Source organism: Hyperolius riggenbachi, chromosome 6 (genome assembly GCF_040937935.1).
Source record: "Hyperolius riggenbachi isolate aHypRig1 chromosome 6, aHypRig1.pri, whole genome shotgun sequence".
In the NCBI taxonomy this organism is placed as follows: domain Eukaryota; kingdom Metazoa; phylum Chordata; class Amphibia; order Anura; family Hyperoliidae; genus Hyperolius; species Hyperolius riggenbachi.
Window position 1 is genome coordinate 191367679 of NC_090651.1, and position 18740 is coordinate 191386418.

General features: G+C 44.4%; 1 protein-coding gene across 2 annotated transcripts in view; it reads right to left on the reverse strand.

The window, feature by feature from the left end:
- CHMP2A (charged multivesicular body protein 2A) overlaps positions 1–18740 on the reverse strand; it is a 201347-nt gene that overhangs the window by 150869 nt on the left and 31738 nt on the right. For both annotated transcript variants that reach the window (XM_068240246.1, XM_068240247.1), the window contains exon 2: positions 5194–5377. In XM_068240246.1, the coding sequence (XP_068096347.1) occupies positions 5194–5361 (168 nt within the window). In that variant the 5' untranslated portion in view covers positions 5362–5377. The remainder of the gene's footprint in view (positions 1–5193; positions 5378–18740) is intronic.

The window sequence follows — 18740 nt, forward strand, 5'->3', positions numbered from 1 at the left end:
TACCGGAGTTTAAATCTGCTTGGATCCGCTGCAGGCTGAGCTCAGTCTCACACCTGTAGTCAGTCAGTCAGCTGCAATCAGGTCTGCTAAAGCAAGAGGCAAGGAGCATTTACTATACAAATGAGTTAAAGGACTTCCGAGTCCACAGTCCACATAGACCCAAGTGCGACTGAGCAGATCTAAGGCCCCCCCGATCCACGCACAGGAGACAGCCTGTAGCGTGGATCGGGGGGCCCTAGAGCTGCGCAGCCACACTCGTGTCTATGTGGACTGCGCAGCCGCGGCAACATCCAGCGGCCATTTTTGAGGAGGCATGAGAGCCCGACCCGGGCTGTGGGGTTGGGAGCCGGCCCGGGGGGACATTGAGCAGCGGGGACCCGGCGGAACTACACGGAGGGCGCGGATGGCGTCCTCCGTGCATTCAAAATTCATGCAGGTACAAAACTTTTTTTTTTCTTTATTTGGCATCGTAAGTCCTTTAAGTCGATTAGACCTTGGTCGATTTCTGCACCGGTATTTCAAAGTATAACAGTTTTCTAAGTACAAAGATATCGACCAAAATTAGACCAGAATTGAACCAGAAGGAACAGATACAAGACTGCTTATCTGACTCCCGGTTAGTTGCAAAAATGTTTTACCTGGTCTTCACCATCACCCTGCTTTCCTCTGCTATTTTCAAATCTCTGTACACACACTACATCCTCCTGCTATAAGCAACATGCTGTACATTTCTCCCTCGGTTATCTCCGCAGCTTGATCATGAAATGTTCCTATTCCTACAACCTCATTTTACGTCTCATGGCAATTCCACCTATAAATCCAAACTTCCCCCTCTCCTTCTGTCTCTCTCCCGCCTCCTTCTTGCTGCAGGCGACATTTCACCAAACCCCAGGCTTCCCTCTGCCAGCTTACTCGTCTCTACTAGTCACACCACTAACAGCCTCCCACGGGCACATCCCGATCGCCTGAACCTTATTTATATTCCTCATAGAGCCATATAAATCCCTGCCATGCACTGAACAGGACTAAAGCTATAGGCTTGCTAGAAACCAGTAGACCTGGGTGCAAGCTTGGCTTCTGGGATGTAAAAAAATAATTTGCATATTCAGTAGTGGTGCATTGTGGGTACCCACAGATGTTCACTTTAAGCTGAATAATCGCAAATTTGTCTGTTTTAAGAAGGCAAACCACACTTCATATACCTCTTCACCACTCTACTCTCCATCTATCTCTGCTGCCCTCTGGAATGCTTGCGCAGTCTGCAACAAATTCCCTTTTATTCGTGACCTTTTTACTTCTAATGCCTTCACCTTCCTTGGGGCCACTGAAACCTGGCTGACTCTTGACACAGTCTAACCTGCTGCCCTCTCATATGGGGGATTCCACTTTAGTCACACTTCTAATCATGGAGGTGGTGTGGGCATTCTTCTCTCTGATACATGCTCCTTTACCACTCACTCCAATTCCTTCTCTTTCTCTCCCATCCTTTGAAGTCCATGCAATCTGACTATACTCTCCCTCTAACCTCCAAATCGCAGTTATGTACCGCCCTCCAGTCCCTGCTTCTATTTTCTTATTTCACTTCTCTGAATGGCTCCTCCAATTCTAGTCCTCTGAAATCCCTACCATCAATTTGGGTGACTTCAACATTCCTGTCAACAGCAACAATTCTGTTGCCACCAAAGTTGTTTTACTTACTACCTCCAATGGTTTGTCTCGGTGGCCCACTGCTCCAATTCACACTGATGGCCATACGCTCCACCACATACAGTGGGTTGCAAAAGTATTCGGGCCCCCTTGAAGTTTTCCACATTTTGTCATATTACTGCCACAAACATGAATCAATTTTATTGGAATTCCACATGAAAGACCAACACAAAGTGGTGTACACATGAGAAGTGGAACGAAAATCATACATGATTCCAAACATTTTTTACAAATAAATAACTGCAAAGTGGTGTGTGCACAATTATTCGGCCCCCTTTGATCTGAGTGCAGTCAGTTGCCTATAGACATTGCCTGATGAGTGCTAATGACTAAATAGAGTGCGCCTGTGTGTAATATAATGTCAGTACAAATACAGCTGCTCTGTGAGGGCCTCAGAGGTTGTCTAAGAATATTGGGAGCAACAACATCGTGATTTCTAAATCTCACCTAACCACCTGTTCTTTGGATTCTATCCCCTCCCATCTCATTCCACAGCTGTCCTCATCCCTCACTCTTGTCCTAACCAGGGTTGCTCTCACAAGTAATCACCCGTGATTCAAATGAGGCTTTATTGGCGCAGGTGTGCGGCGGGGATACACGGGGTTATTTACCCATAATTCCGCTGTCCGCCCTGCATTCAAAACAGCTCGCATGCGTTCTATTGGTCGCGTTGCAAGCCTCACCACAGCGCACCTAATCCTTCAAGCCGGAAGGAGGAAGTGCGCCCGTGTGAGGCTTGCAACGCGACCAATAGGACGCATGAAAGATGTTTGGAACGCAGGGTGGACCGTGGAATTATGGGTAAATAACCCCTTGTATCCCCGCCGCACACCTGCGCCAATTAAGCCTCATTTGAATCACGAGTAATCACTCTTGATTACTCATGAGAGCAACCCTGGTTCTAACAGTTCTGTTTAACCAATCCCTCTCCACTGGTATTTTTCCGTCCTCACTCAAAAAGGCCATTGTAACACCACTACTTAAAAAAACATCTCTAAATCTCACTATGCTCACCAACTACCGCCCAATGTCACTTCTCCCATTCGCATCTAAATTACCTGAAACCAATATTCATGCTCAAATAAGCCAGTATTTATCTGCTAATTCCCTGCTTGATCAGTTCCAGTCTGGCTTTCGGGCAAACCACTCCACAGGAACAGCCCTTACTAAAGTGGCCAATGATCTTCTTGTGGCTAAATCCAATGGTCATTATTCCATACCCATCCTTCTTGATCTATCATCAGTGTTTGATACTGTCGACCACCCAACAGATCCTTTCATCTATAGGCATAAAGGGCCTCGCTCTCTCCTGGATATCATCCTATCTCTCTTTAAGGTCTTTCACCATCTCCTACTCCGATCAGACATCCTCTCCACATCCTTTATCTGTGGGGGCACCTCAAGGCTCTGTTCTCGGCCCTCTCCTCTTTTCCATTTACATGCACGGCCTTGGTAACAATCAACTCATATGGTTTTCAATACCACCTATATGCTGATACACAACTGTACCTCTCGGCCCCAGACCTTAACTCCCTCCTCACACGTGTTCCTGACTGCCTGTCTGCTATATCTTCTTTCATGAGGTCTCGGTTCTTAAAACTCAATATGAATAAAATAGAACTATTCATCTTTCCACCTCTCTGCCTGATATAACAAATGTTGATAACACCCCTATAACTTCAGTTCCTAAACCACGGTGCTAAAAGGGTAATATTTGATTTCTCTCTCTCTCTTTTATTCCTCACAGTAACTACCTAACCAGCTCCTGTCAACTCCAACTCAAAAAAATATCCCGCATCCAACCTTTTCTCACACAGGACACTACTAAAATGTTAGTCATGCTCTCAATATATCTCGCTTGGACTATTGTAATATATTGCTAGGTGGACCACCAACAAACTGACTGGCATCCCTCCAAACTGTACTGAACTCGGCTGCTCATCTCATCCATCTCTCTTCTCGTGCTTCCTCCACTACCCCTTTCTGTAAAGCTCTTCATTGGCTGCCAATTACCGAGAGGACCAGTTTTAAACTCTTAAACCTAACCTACAAAGCTCTCCACATCTCCTCACTATTTTCCAGATACCAACCCAACCGCAATCTCAGATCTGCACAGGAGCTTCTTTTGTCCTCCTCTAGAATTACCTCCTCGCATTCATGTATACAAGACTTCTCACGTGCCTCGCCCCTCCTCTGGAATGCCCTTCCACACCACATCCGTCACTCTCCAACCTTTGAAATCTTTAAATGCTCCCTCAAAACTCGCTTTTTTCAACAACCATATGCTCTAAATTAGGCCATTCCCCTTTAACCTCTCAAGATTTACTCCTTACTAGATAACCTTATAAGGCACTATGCCTGTATATATACCGCATACCTCCCCACCTCTCGTTCCCCCCCTCATTCCTTTACATTGTAAGCTCGCAAGGGCAGGGCTCTCTCACCCTTACGTGTCTTGGATTTTGTTGTTCATTTCATTTTGTATGCATCCCAGATCTTTTTATTTCTTTTGCCTAAAGAAACGGATTGAAATGTGTCGGAGTCTGAAGTAATTTATTGTCCAATAAGAAATACCAGTAGATTTTTTGCACAAAGATCCTAGTGTTTTCATAGAAGAGGGAAGTCCACCACTGTCTCCTTTTTATACTGTTTTTAGTGTATTCAATCCTTCTTGGCACCTCTGTTTACTAATGTTTGCTGATCAACTACATATGTTCTCTTGAGAATAATTTCTAAGCTGTAAGTGTTAAAGCCTTTTTTTTCCTTAATTGTTTTTGGGACTAATGTAGCCGTTTACCTTTATTTGGCCAACAATGCAGACAACTTAACACTGTTTTAAGGTAGCCACACATCTAGCCTTGATGGGCAAATTCGACCAAGAGACAAATCTCTTTCTAATCCAATCTGATGAGAGAGGCCAATTCAATGTCAGCATGAAATCTCTGGGGAATTCTTCGAGCCCACCACTAATTCATAAATGTATGTAATGTGTGCTGCATACACGCTGCGGCGTGGTGTGTGACGTTACACGCACCTCAGCGTGTTATGCACTGGCAGCATGTATGAGGCTAATAGAAGAGCGGGTATTTGAAAACTAGAAGGACATTTGACACGGGACAGGTAATGTGTAAATGTGTTCATTACATACACTGCAGGAACAGAGATGGGGGTTTCACCCTGATATTGCTCGCCGTTACCACCGTGCACCTGACCAACCACGACGGCCCGACATCTTGCAGCATGTCCGACCAATATATGTGACCAGTTTCGGCCTGAAATTGGACGCACTGTCAGTCGGGCATGCACTTGGAGGCACCAATTTTCATCTGATACCAATTATAATAATCAAATCGGATGGTCAATTGGCCAAAAGGTTACCTGATGTATGGCCACCTTTAGGGGAAAAGTTGCTTTATACATGAATAGATTTATTTGAAAAGGTGAAGGTGAGGTGCAAACTAAATAATAGATCATTTAAAAACTTACCATTTGTCCCTGTTTGGCCATTTTCTTGATATCTGCAATAACTTTCTTCTCCTGCTGTTCCAGTTTCTGCCGTTCCCGATCCAACTCCCGCATGGCACGGGTCAGGGCTCGCTGATTCTGCCTTAACATCTCCTCTGGAGTCTTCCGGCGGCCGAACAAGAAATCCATGTTTGCTTCTTGGTGTCTGAGGAATTAAACCATTCAAAAAAATTAGAAATACGATTGAAGTTTTAGTTCTTTCAAAAGGACTAATTGTAAAAAGTATTTGGTGTAGGATTTAATTTTTTTTTAACAATCAAATATTTGCAGATTTTCTTAACCCATGTAAATTTTTGGAATTCCTAAGAACAACACAAAGTGGAAATAGTGATTTAACTGTGCCAACTGCCATAGATGCAAGACGCAAAACTGGAAGATTACCTCTGCTACAACATGAAATGGATAACACAATTTCTAGGAGCTTGAGGGCTAGGATACAGATGATTCTCACCCCAACAATTATTTGCAAAGGTGGAGACTAAGCTGGTGTAATCTCTTTGAAAACAGATAAACAGCCTGGGTTAAATACATTGATTTCTTGAAGATAACAGAAAACAATAAAGGTGGCCATACACTGGCCCGATTTGCGCCCGTTTCGACAGCAGATTCGATCACTGGGATCGAATCTGCTGCCAATCGTTCACGCTACTTGCCGAATTTCGATCCATTCCGTCCGATCCCGTCGATCGCGCCGTGCGGAAAATAACCGTCGATCGCCCGCGGGTAAAGAGCGCATCGCTAGCGGCGTTCGAGTGCTCGACGACCGACGCAATAGAGCCGCATACATTACCTGCTCCACCGGCGCGCCTCCCGGGTCTCCGCTCTTCTCCATCTCCGCTCTTGTCTCCGGCATGCTTCCCTTCTTCCTGTCCCGGCAGGAAGTTTGAACAGTAGAGGGCGCTCTACTGTTTAAACTTCCCCCAGACAGGAAGAAGGGAAGCATGCCGGAGACCAGAGCAGACCAGAGCGGAAACGGAGAAGAAGAGCGGTAACCGGGGGCAGTCGCACCAGCGGAGCAGGTAATGTATGTGGGCGGGGGGAGCGGCGGCAGCACCACCACAACAGATGGTGAATCGGTTTCAGGCTGAAATCGGTTCACAATCTGTTTGCAGTAAAGCTAGCCATACGATCCCTCTCTGATCAGATTCGATCAGATAGGGATCTGTCTGTTGGTCGAATCTGATGGCAAATCGACCAGTGTATGGCTACCTTAAGTAATAAATCAGCTTGAAGGTTAAAGCGGAATAACACCCTGCATTTTAACTTTGCTCTAAAACATTATTTACAGCATATTATATGCAACCAGCATTTTTTTTTTTTACTAGACCAGCATTGGAAGGTTTACACACAGAGCTTTAAAGTTAGTGGATAGAAATGCAGACGCATCCGAAGTTTAGATAGATACATTTAAGTAAACACAATGTAACAAGTGGTTAATGTTACACACTCTCTGGCAGTCCTCCAGCTCCTGCACAGTCAGTGAGTGTGTGTCACATTCCACACTTGTTACATTGTGTTTACTTAAATGTATCTATCTAAACTTCAGCTGCGGCAGCATTTCTATCCATGGAACTTTAAAGCTCTGTGTGTAACCCTTCCAATCCTGGTCTAGTAAAAACAAAGGCTGGTTGCCTATAATATGCTGTAAATGTTTTAGAGCAAAGTTGAAATGCAGGGTTATATTCAGCTTTAAGGTAGCTGGAAAAGGAACAGAAGCAAAAATAAGTAAAGGTAGCTATACACTGGTCGATTTGCCATCAGATCAACCAACAGATAGATCCCTCTCTGATCGAATCTGATCAGAGAGGGATCGTATGGCTGCCTTTACTGCACACAGATTGTGAATCGATTTCAGCATGAAACCGATCATAATCTGTGAAGCTGCCGCCCCCCCTGCATACATTTCCTGCCCCGGCCGGTGCGACTCCCCCAGTCTCCGCTGTCTTCTTCTCTGCGCTGGTCTCCAGGTCCGGCTGGCTTGGCTTCACTGAACTTCCTGCTGGGGGAAGTATAAACAGTAGAGGGCGCTCTACTGTTTAAACTTCATGCCAGGACAGGAAGTTCAGTGAAGCCAAGCCAGCCAGACCCGGAGACCAGCGCGGAGAAGAAGACAGCGGAGACCGGGGGAGTCACGCCGGCCGGAGCAGGTAATGTATTGCCGCTAGAGTCGGTCGTCGGGCATTCGAACGCCGATATCGACGCACTCCCGACCCGCCGGCGGTCGAGCAAAATCTCGGGATCGACAGGAACGATTGATTTTGGACGGAAATCGATTGTTCTGTCAGCTTTTGTGCAACGATTTCACAGCAGATTCAATCACAGTGATCGAATCTGCTGTATATCGGCGGGAAAATCGTTTGGTGTATGGGCCCCTTAAGTGGGAACCTGGTGCAAAGATGATGTACTGTATGTGGATGAATGATTATGTTAAATTTAGACAAATACTACTGGTACATAGCTTTATATTAAGATTATCTCTAAATTTCCATATAACATATATAAAGTTATAATTCATGGATAAACTAGGATTCAAACCATGGACACAACAAAGAATTAAACGATTAAGATAATCGTACACAGTGGTGTCAATATATAGACTGTGCCATAACTACTTCCTGTGGTGATGTATTCCACGTTTCACTCTTACTGTGACAAACACCCGTCAATCCTGTCATATTATGCCACAGTTGGCATAAAGGTCTCATCCTGGAGGCTAATGCACTGTGAGCACAATAAAACTTTAAGATTGGTTGGTGTGACCATATATGATACAATCTCAAATGTATGTACAATCGGTAAAATAAAATTATCGATTTTGTGCTGGAAATTGAAGGTAATGCTGATAGGAGAAATGAGGGTTATTACATGAGTATTATTTCAGTGCTACTTCAGGCCTGCATTTCTCCAGGTTCGGAAGTCCAGTTTGTCCAGAACCGTCTCAGTACAGGTAACAGACTGAGCTCGACAACCTGGGTAAAGCTGGACAACACAAAAGCTTCCCAACCCATGAAAAATGAAGAAAATATGCAATTTATTAATTCTTGGGTCAGCTTCCCCTAGTGAAAGCAACAGTTTGGATAGCCAAGTTCCTCTCAGCTTGGGAGCAAGGTGTGAATGTTGGGGACAGTGTTCTTTTAAGAAATCTTGGTTTATGATATCTGTCAGAGTAGGGTAATGATTTACGGCTAGCTACACAGCAGGGGTACTTGAACACAAGTTAATCGCATCATTTGAAGCTGGCTCTGAAACCAAGTTAATTACTTCTGCCATTTGGCTCTGGCAGAGCAAGGAAAAGTTTACCGTACTTTTCGAAATATAAGACGCTCTGGAATATTAGACGCACCTAGCTTTAGAAGGGGGGGGGGGGGGGAACAGGGAAAAAATTTTTGTACATACTAAACCTGGAGTGTCCATGTTCCAGGAGCGTCTTGAAGAAGTTCTCCCTCAATCATTGTCCCCGTGTCCTCTTCTGTCCCCATGTCCTTGTACCACCATGATTACAACCCCTCTCCCCCGTATAGCCAGCTGTGCCCCCCAGTTTTAGGATCTGATCAAATATCTTTACATGGGGAGGGAAGCATGACCACTGCAATTGGCTACGGCCAATCTTTGTTTTAAATTATTATTATGTTATTTATTTTTTCTTGTTGGACGGATGTCTTTTTTCAACCTATGTAACTATTCCTCCATGTGTGTGTGTGTGTGTGTGTGTGTGGGGGGGGGGGGGTAGACTGGGCAGGTTCACTAATTGGCTTAAGTAAACACAGGAGCCCCTTCACCAATTAGTTCAGAAGCAGGTTGTGACGGGATCACGCCCAATCGTCCACAGCACTGCTTTAACTACAAATCGTATATCTACGTCCTCGTGGCTTGGATGAAGTCAGAGGACGTAGATATACTGTAGTCATGGAAAGAGGTTAAGTTGATGGTTCCTGCAAACACTCATGACGTACTCTACACGGATGGCCTGCAGGCTAGCAACACTTTCTGGTGCAATGTGGGGGTGGTGGGCTGGTGCAGGCATGACATCACGGGGCAGGTGAGGAGAATAAAGATATAGGCCACTGCTCAGCTGAATTGATCTGCTTGGCGGATCACTGGCCAGGCAGCAGATAGGAGTCAGGGGCTGCTAAATTATCAGCAGAGGCGGTCATTATTGGTTGTCTCTAACGTTGTACTTGTTCCTCTGCATGAATGCCTTACTGGATTTTGAGCAGTGTTTAGGGTTGTCACTGAGCTTTGTCACCGATTTCTGGACATTGGTCTACAGAATCTGCTGATACGGAGTGGATTCCATGCGTTCCTCAACTTTGACAAGATTTCCAGTCCCTGTACTGGCCACACAGCCCCATAGCATGATGGAACCACCACCATATTTTACTATAGGTAGCAGGTGCTTTTCTTGGAATGCGGTGTTATTTTTCTTCCATGCATAAAGCCCCTTGTAAGCCCAAATAACTCAATTTTAGTTTCATCAGTCGACAGCCCCTTATTCCAAAATGAAGCTGGCTTGTCCAAATGTGCGTTAGCATACCTCAAGCGGCTCTGTTTGTGCTGTGGGCGGAGAAAAGGCTTCCTTTGCATTACTCTCGCATACAGCATCTCCTTGTGTAAAGTACGCCGATGGTTGAACGATGCACAGTGACTCCATCTGTAGCAAGATGATGTAGGTCTTCGGTGCTTGTCTGTGGGTTGACTGACTGTTCTCACCATTCGTCGCTTCTGTCTATCCGAGATTTTTTTTTTGTCTGCCACTTCGAGCCTTAACTTGAACTGAGCCTGTGCTCTTCCTTTTCCTCAATATGTTCCTAACTGTGGAAACGGACAGCTGAAATCTCTGAGACAACTTTCAGTATCCTTCCCCTAAACCATGATGGTGAACAATCTTTTTTTTCAGGTCATATGAGAGTTGTTTTGAGACCCCCATGTTGCTACACTTCAGAGAAAATTAAAAGAGGGAAACTTACAATTGACCCACTTAACGCGGAACTGTAAATTCGTTAAGCAAACAGTTTCACTTACCTGGGGCTTCCCGAAGCCCCCAGCAGCCGTCCTGTGCCCTCGCCGGTCCTGCCCGAGCTTCCATTCTGCCGCGGGAGCTACTTTAATTACCACCGACTTGCAACTGCGCCTGCGCACCCCAGGCAATGCGACGCTTTCATAGCGTTCCCGCCCGCTATAGCTGCTCTAGCAGGTGGGAACGCGAAGAAAGCGTCGCATTGCCCGGGGCGCACAGGCGCAGTTGCCGTCGACTTGTAAGTCGGCGGTAATGAAAGTAGGTCGGGCAGGACCAGCGAGGGCACAGGACAGCTGCTGGGGGCTTTGGGAAGCCCCAGGTAAGAGAAACTGTTTGCCTTTAACGAATTTACAGTTCCACTTTAAATACTCTCATACTTCTCATAATTGATGACAACAAATGACAACAGTGCCCAAATTTATGCACCTGCCTAATTTTATTTAAACAATTATTGCGCACTTTCTGCAAGTCCAATAAAGTTCATTTCACTTCTCAAATTTCACTGTGTGCCTCTTATATGATATATTTAACTGACTTTTTTATTTTAACAACCAACGATTTATACAGGAAAATCTTGATGATTAACAAGGTTGCCCAAACATTCGCATCCCACTGTACATTTGTAGAAATAAATTGCCAGATAATCCTTCAAAAAAGATCACAACAACACATTTGTAAAGCGCTTTTCTACTGTAGAACATAAAGAGCATAAACTTGTCTCAGAGCAGTACATAGTGATGTGTACAGGCGAAAAAGGTATGTGATCATAAATGCCAGACTTAACAGGTGGCTTTTCAGTTTTTATTTAAATGTGTGCAGGGTTGGAGCAGTCTTGATTAAGTTTGGCAAAGCATTCTTTAGAATAGGGGCAGAATGAAAGAAAAGCTCTGCATCCAAAAGGTTTTTAGTTGGAATCTGGGGGTGGCCAAGTTATTGAATCCTTTTGATCTGAGCTTGTAGGAGGTGTAAAGCAGTTACAAATCCTTCAGGTACCCAGGGCCTAGGTCGTGTAAGGATTTGAATGATAGCATGCCAATTTTGAAAAAAAGGATCATTCTTTTTATGGGTAGCCAGTAAACTGAGCAAAGGATTGATGTTTTGTGGCAATGGCAGGGTTGGATTGTTAACAGCCTTGCTGCAGCATTCTGTACTAGCTGCAGGCAGTACAGGTCTTTATTTGGAAGGCCTGCATACAAAACATTGCAATAGTCCAGTGATGAAGACATGAACTATGGTTGGAAGATGTTCTAAAAGTATGAGGCGCATTAATTTTTGTAATATTCCACAGCTGAAAGGAGGAATGTTTCACATCAGCTGAAATTTGATTGCTGAAGTTAAAAGCCAATGGGTACCGCTATAAAAATAAAAAAGTCAGATACTCACCTAAGGAGAGGGAAGGCTCGGTCCTAATGAGCCTTCCCTCTTCTCTCCCGTGCCCTCGGTGCTGCGCTGGCTCCCCCGTTCGCGTCCGCCACAGCAGGGACTTCGGAGGTCTTCGGTAGCACTCGGGCTTCCGAAGACGGGCCGCTCCATACTACGTATGCGCGAGTGCGTCATAGAGAGTGCTTGCGCATGCGTACTATGGAGCGACCCCGTCCTCGGGAGCCCGAGTGCTCCCGAAACATCCCTTCGGCTGCGGAAGTGGCAGTATTTGACCGAACTGGTCGAATACTGCCACGGTGGATCCTGCGCGGGACAGGGCACTGGGAGAGGAGAGGGAAGGCTCATTAGGACCGAGCCTTCCCTCTCCTTGAGTATCTGACTTTTTTTTTTTTTTTTTTTTAAACGGTAAACATTCACTTTAATTCCCCATCAATCAGTAAACCCAAGCTGCGCACAGTGTGGGAGCTAGTAAGTTTCGAGTTCCCTACCCTCAGTGGTGTCGATTGTAGAACTACTTGACATTGACCTCAGATGACAAGAACCTCAGTTTTGTCAGCATTTAGTCTAAGCCAGTTTTCATTCATCCACTCCTGAAGACCAGCTAAGCAAGCATGTGTTTATTTTTGGAATGGGGTCTGTAACGTCGAGTTTCAATGACAAATATCTGGGTGTCGTCAGCATAGCAGTGGTATATCAGATTTAAGGCCCATACACACGTCGGATTTTTTTAAACGACGAGTCGTTTGGATGTCCTATCGTTCAGTCGTCCTGACGTCAAATTGGGCGTGTGTACAGTCCGTCGTTCAGCTGATAAGACTGGTCTTGAGCGATCCGCCAAAAGGGAGAGAAAGAACCCATCTGTTTTCAAATAATTAGGCTGAACAAAATATTGCAACGTAGAAAAAAAACCTTTATCAATGTAAACACACCGACTTTAAGAACAATTCAAATTCATATAAAATTCCCTGATCATGATTATAATCAAAAACCCCTGCTGTAAAAAGGTAATGTAGTGTAAAGTCAATTGGAGCCCTAGCAAAGGGGAGGGGGAAGGTTGTCCAGAAACCAACGTATGTGGAAAAAAAACACACTAGTGCAGAAAAAAAAAAAAAAAAACTGCGGTGATAAGAAAAATCCAAATGAAGTGGAAAATATATAGTAAATATTCTGGTATTGATGGACAGCAAAAATATATGAATTGAATCAATTGTACATACAGCTATGTGTCAACAGTGAAAAAAAGATGATGTGTAGCTGTGTCTTGGAATAAGGGCTATGTGTAAAGTGACATAGTGCAAATGGATAGGTAGCTACAAGCTAATCAAAAGGTATCACACAGAACACAGTACCAGTATAAGTGCAATCAGTGCAAAGCGATTTATACAAAATATCATATACAAATATTAAAGATAAAAGTGCATCCAGTGCTGAGGCTTACCAATAGAGTTGCAGCAGGGGGACAGCTAGACATCATCTTTTTTCACTGTCCACACATAGCTGTATGTACAATTGATTCAATTCATATATTTTTACTGTCCAGCAATACCAGAATATTTATTCACTATATATTCTCCACTTCATTTGAATTTTTCTTAATCACCACAGTTTTTTTGTGTGTGTCTTTTGTTGAGAATATTATATAGATAAATAGATAGAGAAAAAGGAGAAAAAGAGAAAAAGAAGAGAAAAAGAAAAAGAGAAAAGGAGAAAGAGAAAGAATTTTTTTTGTGCACTAGCACGTTTTTTTCACATACCTTGGTTTCTGGACAACCTCCTCTCCCCTCCCTTGCTGGGGCTCCAATTGACTTTACACTACATACAATACCTTTTTACAGCAGGGTTTTTTGATTATAATCATGATCAGGGAATTTTAATTGTTCTTAAAGTCAGGGTGTTTACATTAATAAAGGTTTTTTTCTACGTTGCAATATTTTGTTTAGCCTAAAATTAACCATACACTGGTCGATTTGCCATCAGATTCGACCAACAGATAGATCCCTCTCTGATCGAATCTCAGAGAGGGATCGTACCGCTGCCTTTACTGCAAACCGATTGTGAATCGATTTCAGCCTGAAACCGATTCACCATCTGCTGAGCTGCCGCCTGTCCCCCCCGCATACATTACCTGAAGCCTGGTCATCTTCTCCGCATCACCTCCCGCCTCCCGGTTGGCATCTTCTCCGCATCACGACATCCGGCATCCGCATATAACTTTGTCACTCCAGTGACAGCGGAAGTTCAAATAGAGCGTCCTCTATTTGTACTTCCGGTGTCACCGCAGTGACACAGGAAGTTATACACGGATGTCGTGATGCGGAAGGTGATGTGGAGAAGATGCCAGCCTGGAGCTGGGAGGTGATGCGGAGAAGATGCAGGGAGCCAGCTTCAGGTAATGTATACCCGCGTCAATCGTACGCCGCTAGCGATGCGCTCCCTACCCGCGGGCGATCGACGGTAATTTCCCGCACAGAGCGATCAATCTATTTCGGGATGAAATAGATTGAAATTTTACGTTTAGCGTGAACGATATGACAGCAGATTCGATCCCAGTGATCGAATCTGCTGTCGATCGCCGGGTAATCGGCCTAGTGTATGGCCAGCTTAATTATTTGAAAACAGAGAGAACATCCGGTGAACCAGATTACATTCTGTGTTGCTGATGATGAACGAATACCAGTTTCATGACAAATCAGCTGCTCTTCAATCATGCTCTAAAACCTTTTTTTTTTGCAGGTGAAAAAGTTAAACGCCCATTTCCACTGCCCTGATTCAATCGTATTGCATCACGCCACAACTAAGAGAGACTTCTATTTTTCTTCCAGAAGACTGGATGCAGCCACTCGTTACTGACTAGGAGAATCGGATGTGTGCTGTGGATATCTGCAGCATGCATCTGATTCTTTTCTGGGGTCGCACTGCACAATTAGCATGCAATTGAAACTACTCCATTGACATGCATTAGCTTCAGTTTTGATGCAATGCAGCGTCTAGTGTAAACGTGCCCATAGGTGGTCTGGTCCACAGCCTTAAGCAGGCCATACACTGGCCCGATTTGCGCCCGTTTCGACAGCAGATTCGATCACTGGGATCGAATCTGCTGCCAATCGTTCACGCTACACGCCGAATTTCGATCCATTTCGTCCGATCCCGTCGATCGTGCCGTGCGGAAAATAACCGTCGATCGCCCGCGGGTATAGAGCGCATCGCTAGCGGCGTTCGAGTGCCCGACGACCGACGCAATAGAGCCCGCATACATTACCTGCTCCGCCGGCGCGACTGCAGTCTCCCGGTCACCGCTGCTCTGTCTGCGCTCTGGTCTCCAGGTCCGGCATGCCTCACTTCTTCTAGCCCGGCAGGAAGTTTAAACAGTAGAGCGCCCTCTACTGTTTAAACTTCCTGCCGGGCTAGAAGAAGTGAGGCATGCCGGACCTGGAGACCAGAGCGCAGACAGAGCAGCGGTGACCGGGGGACTGGAGTCGCGCCGGCGGAGCAGGTAATGTATGCGGGCGGGCGGGGGCAGCAGCAGCAGCACCACCACAACAGATTGTGAACGGTTTCAGGCTGAAATCGGTTCACAATCTGTTTGCTGTAAAGGTGGCCATACGATCCCTCTCTGATCAGATTCGATCAGAGAGGGATCTATCTGTTGGTCGAATCTGATGGCAAATCGACCAGTGTATGGCCACCTTTATATCCATGTACCATAGATTGTAAATACATAAGGACGAAAGAGCCCTTTTTGTAAAACTTTGTATTATAGTAAGATCTATGGAGTCGAAAGCAATTTTTGAGGACCTGGAGTTATTGACAGAAAAATGACATTAAACCCTCCAGGAGATATAGAACTTTCACTCCTAAGCAATGAAACACAGCACTTTATCCATACACTGCAGCTTATCCACAGTATACACAGTATATACAGTAACACAAGATACTAAATATATAGCAGGGGTGCCCACACTTTTTCAACTCGTGAGCTACTTTGAAAATTACCAAAGCCAAAAGATCTACCATCATTACAAAGTTTATACTTTGTCACACAGACACACACATTCAACAGCAGAATTAAAGATAATAATAATTATGTATACGGTAAATGATTTAGTCAGTGTTTGCTCATTTTTAAATCTTTCCTCTCCCTGATTTACATTATGAGATTTATTGCATGTTGACATTTTTACTGCTGGCAAGTGATATCGCTGCAAAGAGATGCTGCTTGCTTTTGTGGCAGTTGTAAACAGCTGTTATTTCCCACAATGCAACAAGGCTCCCACAGTGTGATGTCAGTACCTCAGTGCTGCGAGGCGCTGACAATTAGTGGGAGGGGTTTCACCACAAAATCAGCCAAACAAAGCCCCTGATGATCCGTTTGAGAAAAGGAATAGATTTCTCATAGGAAAAGGGGGTATCAGCTACTGATTGGGATGAAGTTCAATTCTTGGCTACGGTTTTTCTTTAAACAGCCAGACTCCTTTCTAGCCCTCCCCCACCCCACACAAATTTTCATGCAGACTTGCATTCTGCAGTTGAAGAGTCGTCCCCCCTTATTCCAGCATGGTTAAACAGTCACAGACTCTTCCCCCACGCACCCACACAGACTAGCAGTCAGACCACCACATATGCAGACTAGCGGACTTCTGTCCCCCCACCAAAAAAATAATTGGGCCCCCACATAGTATAATTGCACAGTTCCCACCTACAAAGTACATACTAGATACTCACCTGCAGGCAGCTTGCTCGTCTCCTCTCTTCACCTCACTCAGGCACTTCTGTTTGGATGGGCACAAATTGTCTAACATGGGACTCAACAGCACCGTGGGAACTGAAAAGGGGGTTGTGAGGATCTATGCGGTGGTGGTGATGATGATGATGATATGTACGGTAATAAGCAGAACATAGCAGCCATGTTGTATCTTGTGGAAACTATTTTTCATCTGCTGTGTATCTTTCAGAGGTGTATGTATGCCAGCCTGGCTTCATGGAGTTCCTTATGTAAATGTAAATTAACTCTGCATTCAATGGCCAGCAGGAAAAGCTACCATTGTCTGCTTCTAATTAGGAAACACTTAATCAGACAGTTGCCCAACAGGTGTCCAGCAGTATGTATACAAGAAACCCTGAACATGGTCTACATGAACACACACACACACACACACACACACACTATCTCTCTCTCTCTCTCTCTCTCTCTCTCTCTCTCTCTCTCTCTATCTCTATCCATACATATATATACACACACACACACACACATACATACGAGGAAATAATTATTTGACCCCTCACTGATTTTGTAAGTTTGTCCAATGACAAAGAAATGAAAAGTCTCAGAACAGTATCATTTCAATGGTAGGTTTATTTTAACAGTGGCAGATAGCACATCAAAAGGAAAATCGGAAAAAAAAAACCTTAAATAAAAGATAGCAACTGATTTGCATTTCATTGAGTGAAATAAGTTTTTGAACCCCTACCAACCATTAAGAGTTCTGGCTCCCACAGAGTGGTTAGACACTTCTACTCAATTAGTCACCCTCATTAAGGACACCTGTCTTAACTAGTCACCTGTATAAAAGACACCTGTCCACAGAATCAATCAAGCAGACTCCAAACTCTCCAACATGGGAAAGACCAAAGAGCTGTCCAAGGATGTCAGAGATAAAATTGTAGACCTGCACAAGGCTGGAATGGGCTACAAAACCATTAGCAAGAAGCTGGGAGAGGAGGTGACAACTGTTGGTGCGATTGTTCGAAAATGGAAGGAGCACAAAATGACCATCAATCGACCTCGCTCTGGGGATCCACGCAAGATCTCACTTCGTGGGGTGTCAATGGTTCTGAGAAAGGTGAAAAAGCATCCTAGAACTACACGGGAGGAGTTAGTGAATGACCTCAAATTAGCAGGGACCACAGTCACCAAGAAAACCATTGGAAACACATTACACCGCAATGGATTAAAATCCTGCAGGGCTCGCAAGGTCCCCCTGCTCAAGAAGGCACATGTGCAGGTACGGCTGAAGTTTGCCAATGAACACCTGAATGATTCTGTGAGTGACTGGGAGAAGGTGCTGTGGTCTGATGAGACCAAAATAGAGCTCTTTGGCATTAACTCAACTCGCTGTGTTTGGAGGAAGAAAAATGCTGCCTATGACCCCCAAAATACCGCCCCCACCGTCAAGCATGGCGGTGGAAACATTTTGCTTTGGGGGGTTTTTTTGCTAAGGGCACAGGACAACTTAATCGCATTAATGGGAAAATGGACGGAGCCATGTATCGTGAAATCTTGAACGACAACCTCCTTCCCTCTGCCAGGAAACTGAAAATGGGTCGTGGATGGGTGTTCCAGCACGACAATGACCCAAAACATACAGCAAAGGCAACAAAGGAGTGGCTCAAGAAGAAGCACATTAAGGTCATGGAGTGGCCTAGTCAGTCTCCGGGCCTTAATCCAATAGAAAACCTATGGAGGGAGCTCAAGCTCAGAGTTGCACAGAGACAGCCTCGAAACCTTAGGGATTTAGAGATGATCTGCAAAGAGGAGTGGACCAACATTCCTCCTAAAATGTGTGCAAACTTGGTCATCAATTACAAGAAACGTTTGACCTCTGTGCTTGCAAACAAGGGTTTTTCCACTAAGTATTAAGTCTTTTATTGTTAGAGGGTTCAAAAACTTATTTCACTCAATGAAATACAAATCAGTTGCTATTTTTTATTTAAGGTTATTTTTTCGATTTTCTTTTTGATGTGCTATCTGCCACTGTTAAAATAAACCTACCATTGAAATGATACTGTTCTGAGACTTCATTTCTTTGTCACTGGACAAACTTACAAAATCAGTGAGGGGTCAAATAATTATTTCCTCCACTGTATATATCTATATATATAGCTCTCTCTCTCTCTATATATATATATATATATATATATATATATATATATATATATATATATATATATATATATATATATATATATATATATATATATATATATAGCTCTCTCTCTCTCTCTCTCTCTCTCTCTCTCTCTCTCTCTCTCTCTCTCTCTCTATATATATATAGCTCTCTCTCTCTCTCTCTCTCTCTCTCGTGTTCCAGTAACCCTCCAGGACAAGTAA